This window comes from Cibotium barometz, chromosome 39 (genome assembly GCF_041138505.1).
Source record: "Cibotium barometz isolate CiBa-2024 chromosome 39, ASM4113850v1, whole genome shotgun sequence".
Lineage (NCBI taxonomy): Eukaryota > Viridiplantae > Streptophyta > Polypodiopsida > Cyatheales > Cibotiaceae > Cibotium > Cibotium barometz.
This window is the reverse complement of record NC_141084.1, coordinates 19,662,759-19,675,180: the sequence shown is the minus strand read 5'-3', so window position 1 is coordinate 19,675,180 and position 12,422 is coordinate 19,662,759. Positions and strand designations below refer to the sequence as shown.

General features: G+C 46.5%; 1 protein-coding gene across 5 annotated transcripts in view; it reads left to right on the top strand.

Moving 5' to 3' along the window:
* Window positions 1-12,422, top strand: part of LOC147615834 (Protein kinase superfamily protein) — a 54,066-nt gene that overhangs the window by 18,231 nt on the left and 23,413 nt on the right. For 4 of the 5 annotated variants that reach the window (XR_015262645.1, XR_015262646.1, XM_086778437.1 and 1 more), the window contains exons 3-6: window positions 1,295-1,435; window positions 1,557-1,627; window positions 1,808-1,901; window positions 2,005-2,082. Coding sequence is in view for 3 of the 5 variants with exons in the window: in XM_086778437.1 (XP_086634563.1) it covers window positions 1,295-1,435; window positions 1,557-1,627; window positions 1,808-1,901; window positions 2,005-2,082 (384 nt within the window). In the remaining 2 variants the exon portion in view is untranslated. The remainder of the gene's footprint in view (window positions 1-1,294; window positions 1,436-1,556; window positions 1,628-1,807; window positions 1,902-2,004; window positions 2,083-12,422) is intronic. The other variant, XM_086778438.1, reaches the window with a different exon arrangement.

The window sequence follows — 12,422 nt, the reverse complement described above, 5'->3', positions numbered from 1 at the left end:
TGTGTAAGGGCCTTGATCATATAAATGGTTCCATTCCCATGTCATTCCCTCATCTCTTGCATGAGTGCAACTGATCGCACCTAGCAGGTTACGAGGATGGGGGAGGCTTATTGTTACGGGGGAAGTCTTGCATCTTGCAGCTCTGGTGGAGCTTCTTTATCATGCCTTGTTGACTTGAGGCCAGGGTGTTGGCACCAACAGCGTACATGCCGGAGGCCATCACTGATGCTGTTGCTGAAGGCTTTCTCAAGCACTTCTCTCCATTTTCTCGGCGCGTGCGCGCGCCCGCGCGGGGGGGGATCCAGAGCTATATGTGTTTATATCAGCCCTTTGCAAGTGTGTGTGTGAACCACCCCTTAGTATGCGTAAGTGTGCCTTTGTGTGTGAACAGCCTCTAAAGGCTAGATATTGTGTAGTACGTAGTGATGTCATCTCATGTGCCATGTGTCATTGTATCAGTATGTATGATGGAGTCAAAAGACAAGGCTTTAAGCCTATAAAAGCATTGTACTTGGTGAAGGATTTATCTCACTAATTTAATCATCATTAACACTCTGAGCTTTGTCAACTTTCTCTCTCGATCTTCGTCATCTCTCTGTCTATCCTTGTACACACTTGCACCATGGGTATCTTCCAACCACCTTAGGTACACCTGTGATCCCTAACCCTAAAACCTTACAGACACGTGTTCTACAACATACCACTTGTGGTAATGGAAGCTGACTACTGCAGCTGTTTTTTGGGGGGATGCAATATTCCTTCTTAGATTCCTTGTCACCTGCAGTTGGCCATGACTATCCACCACAAAAGTGAGTGAAGAGCAACCCTCTCTGATGTTGAATATTTGCCAAAGGGATATCATATCCAAGTGTTGTGTTGTACCACTCTCTCATTCTTTGCAATACATCTTATTACTACCTTCAAATGATATTAATAACCAGCAATACACCATATTCTTTTTATTAATCATGATAATCATTAATGTATAATAATGTACATATGCATGGGGCGGCCGTTAGATCATCTGCGGTCGAAAGAGGCAAGGCCAGAATTGCATACAGGCATGGGACTAAGGCAGGCTATGTCTTCAACGTGTTAAAAAATCAACACACATTACATGCTTGTTTTTGCAGCACGAGTGGAGTGCTTCCTTCACCACCCCCCCCCCCCCCCCCCCCTCCCCCCCCGACAAAAAAAAAAGAAAAGAAAGAATGCATCACCACCTTTTACCCCCCGACAAAAACAAAAGAAAAGAAAGAATGCATCACCCACCTTTTAAGGCGTTCAATGACAGGTACACTTTCGAGCAGCAAGTCGGATTTTGAAGCTCTGTGAGGCAAACAAAGGGTTCTACATTAAAGCAGGGCAATTCGTGGCATCGTTACAACACATGCCAAAGGAATATGTTACTATTCTGTCGGCACTGCAAGATCAGGTCTATATTTCATTAAGAGAGGGCTTCCTTGCAAAAGTCATTTGGGAATGAACTAAAATACAATGGGTTAATTGATATTTTTTCCATTCTTGTGTGATCCATATGGTGTTTTACCTTGCAGGCATTGCCTTGTGCTTTCGAAGTTGTGGAGAGGGTATTGAAAGAAGAATTTGGAAATGATTTTATGGATATGTAAGGTTTATTTCAAAAAAATATAGAGAGATTATCTATTTCTGTCAATTACAAGAGAATGCCTTTCTTATGTATATAAAATACTGGAAATAAGGCTTTCTCCTGTAAGTACTGTTAATTTTGGGAGTGATCTTTTTTGCTGGTTCAACTTGAAAGATTTGGATCGTTTGGGTGTAGCAGATACAAAGAGTTTGACAAGAAGCCAATTGCTGCTGCATCGATTGCACAAGTTCATCGTGCTTCCTTGAAAGACGGACAAGAGGTCGCCGTAAAAGTGCGTGCAGTTTGTCCTCTGTAGATATGTTAGTGATCTTTATCAGTGTTATAAACATTGTAAGGAATAAATTGTTTATTTTCTTTTGATACTGGGTTAACAGGTTCAATATCCCATGCTACAACAGCAGTTCAGGATCGACATAGCAACCATGGATATTCTTTCCCAAGCTGTGGCATGGGTCAGTTGTGACATGGTTAACAGTAGTTGCTAATGCCATGTTGGTGCTGCTACATATCCATCTTTATTATTATTTATTTTTTCAAGAAGCCTGTAGTCAGTCCATATAAAGCTATAACACAAGTGCACACGCACGTGCACAAATTTATAAATATAAATATATGTATATTTGCGTGTGTATGTATGCATGTATGTGTGCATGTATATGTATATACATATGGATATGCATATACATACGTACATATATATATATATATATATATATATATATATATATATATATATATGTATATATATATATGTATATATATATATGTACACACATATATGTGTATATATATATATATATATATATACACATATATGTGTGTGTATATATATATATATATACACACACATATATGTATATATACACATATATGTGTGTATATATATATATAGATGTATATATATATATATATATATATATATATATATATATATATATATATATATATATATATATATATATATATATATATATATATATACACATATATGTGTGTATATATATATATATATAGATGTATATATATGTATATATATATACATATAACACTGCCTATATTAATGTACGGAGTGAAGCTCTGAAAGAGGGATCTTCACTATGATATACAGTGAAAAAACAAATCAAACTGAGCTTGATCAATCTGTTGTAGCTGATAGCTGTCATGCCAAGATTGTCGTAAAGATTGACGGAAATAGAAATACTTATCAATCTTTGACGAAAGGAAAACCATTTTATTGCGGGCAACCCAGATAGTCCATAGTGCCCAAAATCGCAGCTAGGCAATAAAGAGAGCATATTTATCCATTCGTTGTGATAGCTCTCTCTACCATCGATGCGGTAAAGAAAGTAGAGGTGGCAGGGCGGGACTCCTATGGCTGTGGTATGGGTGGCTGCTGAGGGATATGGTAGGCTCTTTGCATATGTGTGCCATGTGTGTGGATCCTCAATCGGGGTACGAGGGCGAGGCTCTCTCATCCTGTGCCATGTAGTGGCTGCATCTGTGCTCATGAGTAGGTGGTATATATCCTAGTATTGTGCCTCCTCATATGCACGCCTCTTACAGCGTGTGAGGGTCCTCATATGTCGGCTCGCCCATCTCTGTGTAATGGTCCCCAATGCTCTCTGGGCACGGAGGTGTCTATATAGCTCTGTGCACTCATCATCATACCACCGATTCTGGGGCATGCTCCCAGATCTATCTGTGTGTGCAATGTGTATGATGGGGGAAGCTGCGGGTGGTGGCCGTATGTAGTAGAGATGACAGCTGGGTGGTGAGTATGTCTAGAGGTGATAGGGGATCCATCTGGAGTAGCCCGTCATATACATGATGCTCATATATGTCTGCCAAGTGGGTGAAGTAGAAAGTTGCATGCGATGCCTGTGTGGGCTGTGTGGGTGGTGGTGTGGAGCTCGCTAGTGACAGTAAGAGGTACGTGTGATCCGCACCAATAGGATAGGGGGGATGGTGAAAGATGTCACTGCTTGTGTGGTCTCCACGGACCCCATGATGTAGTCCACTGTGCTACCCCCCCTGATTGTGGAAAGCATGTCAGTGCTCCTGAATCTTGCCACTGTCTCATCCCGTTATAAATAACGAGATGGTGTCGCGCTCCCAGCTCAAGTAAGTGATGACCATATCTGGTGTTATCCGGCCCCATGTCCTCTGACACCCTGCAAGCTCCCGTGTCCTCCACCTCTAGTGTGTGCATCACCTCGAGGTGCTCGAAATCATAAATGTCACATTGTCGGCTTTGTGTCCGTGCATTGAAGTCCCCCATAAGGAGGACTTTCCCGAGGTTGGAGTAGTGTATGATCTCATCTGAGAGGGCTGCATATGGTGACTCTCCCAATGGCCCTGTGTCCTCCTTCTCCCCTCTACTCTCCTCCTCTGCTGTCATGGCATATCTCGATCCTCTAGGAGAGAAGTAGCATAGAGCAATGTATAACACCCTGTCTGCTGAGAGCTACAGTCTAATCCACATGTATCTAGCCTCCTGGTCACGTGCTACCACCTGTAGGCGCTCCTATAGCTCTCGCTTGAAGAGTACCGCTATACCTTGAGATCCTCTCGATGTGCTCTGCCCCTGTATGTAAACTCCCATTGATAGCCCTCTACTTTGGGTAGCCCCCTCTCTGGGCTCTGGTGTGTCTCTGTAAGTAGTATGATGTCCTGTCCCTCCATGACCTCCTCCATCCTCCCAGGATGTGTCCACAGTGCTCCATTGCAGTTCCAAACTGCTGTGTATCTGTGAATCTGGATTCTCCATAGCCGATGTCCCATAGGCCGCTTGGCGCTAATCAGTGGCCTTGCCATCGATGATGACACGGCCATCGCGATAGAATGCTCTCTTGCCCTCTTTCCAGGCCTGTAGGACTCTCAGCATGCATGTATTCCTGTGTTCTATCTGCATCCTAATAAGGTCGTCATCCAAATAGATGGGATCTCCCTGTAATCCTCGTAGAATCACCCTCTTCCTCATGAAGGCGACCCTCTCTGTCTCTCCTGCAAACTGTAGGATGAGGGCTCGCTTGCATATTGAGTCTTTCCCGGCTCTGCATGCTTTGGTGAAGGGGAGAGGGTCCTGTTCCCTGTAGCCGAGCTTCATGCATAGAAGCTGTCCATCTTTCTCGGGAGTGGTGTCGGGTGTCTCGGCTATACCTGTGACTCGAATGTTGAGGTGGTGGGCATGCCGCATCTTCTCCTCCTCAATGGTGGTGTGAATGATTTGGTGTTCTGCCCTTTGAGTCTCCTCCCTCACTTCTTTACGGATGTTCTTCTTCACCACTTCAACCCATCCTGACTACTTGGCTTCGAGTTTTCCCTCCATGTCCTTTGTTATCTCCTTGGAGATCTCTTCTTTGATGAGAGAGAGAGAGAGAGAGAGAGAGAGAGAGAGAGATGTTAAGCGTCTACTAAAGACCGGATGGGCCTATGAGACTAAAGTGATACCATAATGTCCATGGCATATCTCATCATGGAATGCAAAATAAAACAGAAAGAAAACATAAACATAGCTATCTCAGTGGGGTGATACAGAACCGTCCATGGAAACTCATCATGGAATACTTAGAACATAGAAACATAAGAGCAACATCCCCTCCGAGTAGATGGTATACCACTCTCCAAAATATCAAGCATGGGGCTAATGAGTATGGCCGAGAAGTCTCCCTCAGCTATGTCACGTGGAAAGGTAGCTTGATGGCGGTGGAGCATGTCCTGGATCTGGAGCTGATGAGGTGATCATGGTGGCTGACCGGGGGGGGGGGGGGGGGTGGGCGCGTCGGGCACGTTGGAGTGCAGAGGCTTGGTCCGAGGTAACTCCTCTCGGGCGAGGTAGGTCTAGAGAAGCTTGTGGAGGGTCCACAAGATCCACTGTCGTTGTCCACCTCTTGGTTCCGAAAGAAACTAGTGATGGTTGGCTGGCGAGGGAGGGGGCGGGGTGGTTGGGGCCGAAGCTCTCTCAAGAAGGTGTCCTTGTGTCTGCGGAGCTCAAGCAGGAAGAGGCCTAGGCAACACTGGTCCTGGAAGTCAATGATCTTGGAGAGTGGACCAAATCCCTCACGAAATAGACAGTGAAACCTCCCGTGGATCTCATAGTATACTGGACAACGGCATATGTAATGCTCCTTCGTCTCAATCTTTGTGTGGCGTAGTCAGCAGATCCTCTCCTCTCTGGGTCTCCGTATGAGCTTCCCGGCTCTGAAGATGCGCTCAGCTCTAGCTGTCTCCACTCTGAGGCGGTGGGATGAAACCCGTATGTAGCCAATCGCAATCCACATGGCATGGGACATGTGAACACTCAAGTAGCCCGGTTGCTGGATGAATCCATCCTCAGTGAGTGTGAGGAAGTGATCTTTGTAGAAGTGCATCTTCGAGGGGAGCTCCAGGGTGTGATCCACGTGCAATGGTTGTAGAGGCTGAGAAAATCTAACCGGATAACCCGGTTGGTATCCTCGTGAGACAGCCGGAGAAAAGGGGAGTCCAAACTGTACCGAAGGCGGGGTAGGCGGTCCATGGAGAGCCCATATATTGAGAACCAAGTGGAAACTAGTGCATACCATACTCTAGAGTGGCCCTCAAGTGCTAGCTGTCTGGAGGACTCTAGGGCAAGCCTCGGGTACCTGTAGGGATCCATGAGAGAGAGAGAGAGAGAGAGAGAGAGAGAGAGAGAGAGAGAGAGAGAGAGAGAGAGAGAGAGAGAGAAGAAGAAGAAGAAGAAGAAGAAGAAGATATATTAACGTCGTGCAAAAGACCCAACAGGTCTATGTGAGTCTATGCAACAAAAGGTGTACAATGTGTCAATGGAATCTCATCATGGAAAAGAAAAGAGACACCATAACAAAAAAACTAACACTAATCCCTAGGTAAATGTAGATATGTATGGATCATCATCATCATCCTCATCCTCATCATGGAGGATCACCATCTTCATCATCGTGGAGAGAGAGAGAGAGAGAGAGAGAGAGAGAGAGAGAGAGAGAGAGAGAGAGAGAGAAATGAAATGAAATGATATATTAACGTCCTCAAAAGGCCAAAATGACCTATGAGACCAAAAAGGTTACAACAATTGGTGGATCTGATGCAATGTCTGTGTAAGAAAAGCTAAAACAACTAAACAACTAACTGAAACTGAAACAACAACTATGAGGAAAAGTAAGGTACTAGGAGCTCCTAATGGATAACATCTGGGAAGAGCGTCTACTAAAGACTCAATGAGCCTATGATATCAAAGTGATACAAAAATATCCATAGCATATCTTATCATAGAATTTTTGTGTGTGATTTAGTTATGTGTTTGTCTATTTTTGCAAGTTATTATTACTATTATTATTATTATTTTTTCTCGGGTTTCTCTATTAAGCCTTAAAAAATAATAATTTTTTTTGTTTGTTTTTGGTGATTCTTAATTCTTTTAAAATTATTCGTAAGTTCAAATTCATCTGGTCTTATGATGGTATATCTTATCATGGAACGGAAAATAAAATAGAAACAAAACAAAACTATCTCACTGGAGTGATACAAAACTGTCCATGGAAATCTCATCATGGAATACCAGGAACATGAAACATGAGAGGAGCATCAGCCCCCAATAGATGGTATACCACTTTTCAAAATATCAAGCATGGGGCTAATGAGTATGGCTGAGAGGTCTCTCTTAGCTACGTCACGTGGATAGGTAACTCGATGGCGATGGAGCATGTCTTGGATTTGGAGCAGATGAGGGGATTGTGGCCGACGGCCGGGGAGTCGGGGATGTGAGGCACGCTGGAATATGGAGGCCTAGTCCGAGGTCACACCTCTCGGGCGAGGTGGGTCTAGAGCAACCTGAGGTGGGTCCACGGGATCCACTATATGGGTGTGCTCTCCTCCTGGTCCTAGAAGAAGCTGGTGATGGTTGGCTAGTGAGGAGGGGTTGTGGTGTGGTTGGGCTGACGCTCTCTCAAGGAAGTGTCCCTGTGTCTGTGGAGCTCCGAGTAGGAAGAGCCCAAGGCAATGCTGGTCCGGGAAGTTAATGATTCTGGAGAGGGGGCCAAATCCCTCATGGAACAGATAGTAAAACCTCCCGAGGATCTCATAGTATACTAGGTAGCGACATATGTAATGCTCCGCTGTCTGAACCTTTGTGTGGCATAATGGGCATATACTCTCCTCCCTAGGTCTCCGTATGAGCTCCTTGGCTTTGAAGACGTGACAGTGGGATGAAACCCGTATTTGGCCAATGGTAATCTACATGGCATGGGACATGTGAACACTCAAGTAGCTCGATTGCTGGATGAATCCCTTCTCAATGAGCGTAAGTGCTCTCTGTAGAAGTGCATCTTCGGTGGGAGCTCCGAAGGTGTGTTCCATGTGCAGTGGGTGTAGAGGCTGAGAAGATCTAACCGGATAACTTGGTTGGTGTTCTCATGAGAAAAAGAAAGAAAGAAAGAAAATATATATTAATGTCTATAGAACCCCAGATTGGCCTATGAGACAAATCTGTATAGAACAAGTTCATGTCTTGAGTATCATGGAGAGAGCTGGAGAAAAGGGGAGTCTGAAATGGGTGGGAGCTGGTCCATGCGGAGCCCATATCTTGAGAACCAAGTGGGAACTCGGGCAAGGTTCGGGAACTGTGGGGATCCATGTGATTGGATGCGATGGAGGTATGTGACTGTCTGGAAGAGTGCATCCACTACCATCAGGGATGCAACAAATTCTGCTTGGATAATCTGGTGTGTGACTGATGGTTTGTTGTGGATCATATGGGAGGACATCATGACGTGGGGCCTTTGAACTCGTTGCCAATCTTCATCAGATAAATCTGGCCCCTGAAGGCTTGCTCCATACATCAAGGCTGGTGTGACGAGGGCTAGACACCCGATTGTTACCTTGCCCTCACTTTGTAGAGGATATGATGGAGTATGTTGCTCCCTTCTAGTAATCGCCAACTTTTTTTAATAAAAAAAGGCCAACTGTCGCTCAAATAAGCTCAAGGTTGCATATCCCCGTGTCACTCTGGTATGTGCTGTAGGAAGCATGGTGAAGCGTGGGCCATTGAAAAAGTGACATCAATGTAGACATAGGATCAGACAATCTCCATAGGATACCCTCTGTATGTGAAGCTCAATTTGGATGTGAAGAGGCGGGAGGTATGGGAGACCATTACCTTGGTTTTACCACTTCATTGGCGGGGCTGGACCCACATTGGGAGGCGTATTGATCCCCCTACTACTTTAAGTAGATGACTTTGTTCCCTCCTTTCAAATTCAGCCAAGGGGCTTCACAGACATTTGGATGTCTTACAGGATTTTTGCACTCAACGGGACCTCACTGTCATCCTCTCGAGATCTCATCAATGTAGAGGCCAAAAAGAGTGGGTGATAGAGGGCAGCCTTGTTTCACCCCAATAGTGCTAGTAATCTCCTGCGATGTACCACGTGGGGATCTCACTCTTTCGGTGATGGACTCATAGAGGGTGATGATGCTCCAAACTGTCAACATTTGGTCCATCTCCATTTCTGGAGCCACTTCTATGGGACTGTCACTCCATAGAGCGGCCAGATTTGTACCATGTTCACATGTGGCCAGGCCAGTGTTCCATGTGAAAGGGTCAGTCATCTTGTGTCACATGGACGGGAACCAGTTTTGTGCCACCCGTGTGTGACCAATATTGTGCCATATGGACGGGAGCCTGCTTGCTGCCACCCGTGTATGACCAGGATTGCGTCTTACCCATGTTGCATGCATAAACTTGTTTTCGTGTGTTTGTCTGCTATAACATGCCCGTACATTGGACGGGGACGCTCCCATTGCCCAGTGTACCGTGGGTGTGCTGTTTGTTGACGAGTTGGTGTGGCGTGTGAACAAGTGGTAAGTATTGTCTTTTTGGCCCTTTTCAAATGTAAAATCTAATAAGTAGTGTAAACCTTAATATTTATAAGGTTGGGTGTTCATTCATATTTAAAATAATGGCCGGACACCTTTTAATGTGGGTGCCCAAGGATAAACCCTTAATTAAGGCCTAATAATATTTAAGATTAAGATTTCATGGGTAGAATTCTCTCCAGCAGATGGTGTGTGGAGGTGGCTGATGGAAAGAAGGCGCCTATTGGATTGGAGAGAGGGGGGAATGGTTTCACCCGCTTGTGGCTGCCCTTGTACCGGCTCTCACACCCGCCATTGACTCCTGCTCTCTCACCCGCCATCTGCTGCTGCCCTATACCCACCTACAGCACCTATTGCTGCCCTGTACCAGCCTCTGTACCTGCCTGGCTGCTGCATCAGCACCCGCCTCTAGCCCTTGTATCCGCCTATAGCACCTGCCGGCAGTCTGAGGGAAACTGGGAGCAAAGCTTACTTGGGAGCACCAGGTATCACTCCCTCCGCAGGGTCTCACCCTGCCAGGTGTTAGTACGGGCGTGCCTGTTGGTGCATGGTTCCGGAAGACCAGTGGGGGGGCGAGTGTTCACCCAGCGAAGGTGGGAGACTGCCTCTGATTTGGTCTACTTTGACAACCGATTCTTCATCGGTATAAATCTTATTGTTTTCAGTTGTATTCACTCCATGTTATGAAAAAATCTGGCCTTGGGGGCCTTGAACACTTGTACATACAAATTCTCCAAGAAATACAGAGAGGGGGGGGGGGTGCGCTTTTCGGTCCCAGTGATGGTGTCAAGTGTTCTTTGTCATTTCCAGTTTTAATGTTGCAAGTATTGTTCCATTGTTTGTATTGGTTAAGTGATCTAATAATGTGTATTTTATCTTCCGATTTGTAGGCCTCCCGTAGGGAGCGGTTACATAAACCATGTAAGATGGGACTCCTATCTCCTGTAGACGCTGTAGGAGGTAGGCTCGGGGTACAATATCAAAAGCTTCACGAAGCAGTAGTTAATCCTCTGATGTCATGCTCTACCCTCCTCGATGATGGCCCGGAGGGTGAAGATTTGATCAAGGGTTGAGTAGCTCCTCCGAAAGCTTGCCTGTCGTGAGGCTCTACATCCGTTGTCTCTCTGCAAATAAATTGTGCTATAGCCTATGTCTCTACCACTGATCCATAGAGTTTTGCCAATGCGTGGCTAATCATGATTGTCCTATAATTATTAGGATCATGCTACGGGCCCGACCGCATACATCCTGGGGCGCCTTGAGCAAGGGACCAGCTAGGTCTCTTAGAGATTGGATTGCACACAAACAGTTACCTCAGGGAGGAGCAGGAGAGAGGCTTGACAAGGATCCGGGGTAGGGACAGGCTCAGCATCGATATAGACTCAGCTATTCCTTAGGAGTGGCTGACTTCTATTCCAGACCCGAGACCCCCCCCCCCCCCCCCCCCCTCCTGCCTCGGTGTGGTTAGGCATGTTTACCAGACACGATATTCTTGTGGCGGCCCATAGAGTAGATGAGGACAATGGTTTGCTCACCTTCTCTATCGGATCCCATGGCAGACTGGAGAGATCGGGGCACCCCTTGGAGGATCTCAGAGACTGCACCTTGCAGAGGGCGACGGTGATTGGTTTTCGGCCACGGGAATGGCACATAGATCGGGAGAGACTATGGCGGCTATGGATTTGGGAGTGCCGACCTCTCACACGGTTGTAGTATGACCCGGGAGAGCGGACTTGGTATGATCCCGCAGATTGGGAGGAGACTTTGGATGCCCCCTTCTTTGCATATACAGCGCGGCTTGGCCACAAGATCCAGATGCCTGAGATAGATGTCACTCTGGCAGCAGCAGCACACTGGCAGTCTCAGGGCCTATCACAACGCTGCCGTTCAGATTTCTGGAAGAGGCTTTGGGATAGCTTTCGGCTGAGGAAGATCACTCTCTTTCTTTGGTTGACGGCACACAGGAGTTTGGCGGTCGGTAATTGGCTGGCATTTGGAGGTCGGTCAGCAGCTTGCTCGAGGTGTGGCCATCCCGAGGAGTCTCAGCAGCGACATTGCCTTTGGGATTGCCTGAAGGCTTAGCAGATTTGGCAGGGGATTCTCCGCATCTTCGCTATGGACAGGGCATCGACCTGGATCATCCTTGGGGTACTGTCGCTTGGGCCATCGAGGCTAGAGTGGTCAGGACTTATGAGGAGGATGGGGGAGGACTAGCCCTACATGTCTCCCACCATCGTATTACAACAGTATTAGTCACAGTCCCCCCGACAGGTAACTGGCGGCCAGGCTCCTACCAGAGATGGGAGATTTGTAGCAGCATAGCAGCTTGGCACATTTGGCGTGCTAGATGCAGCATGGCCATCGAGGGTACCCACACTCCGCTCGCTGAGACCAGAGGAGCATCTGGCTTGATATCATTCACACCCCCCGCGGTAAGTGGGGGAAGCTACAAGGAGGTTCTGACTGCATGCAAAAGAGGTGGGAAGCCTTCTTGAGACTTTGGAGGCCTAGCCCTTTCCTCACAGATAGAGGCGGTGACCCCGTTTGGCATTACAGACCACCTGTGTAGTTGTTCCCTGCCCCCCCCCCCCCCCGGTCCGTTTGAGATAGCCTTCTCCTCACAGAGCGGCCAGTCGGAGGAGAAGCATCTCTCCCCCTTTGATCACTTGTTTCCTGTCCTTATATGAGGATAGTTTGTATCTAGCCCTTCATGGTTGTACTTAGCCCCTTGTGGCTAATTTTTCTTTTAACTAATTGAAGGATCTTTTTCCCGAAAAAGAAAAGGTTGCTTGACCTGATGCTCTAGCCTCTCTACCCCAACCTCTCAGCCAAAGGTGATCTTTGCCTCTAATACTGCTCCATAGATCTTGGCCATTGTGTTGCCAATCATAGTTATTTGGATCCATGGAGTCTTCTGCTTTGT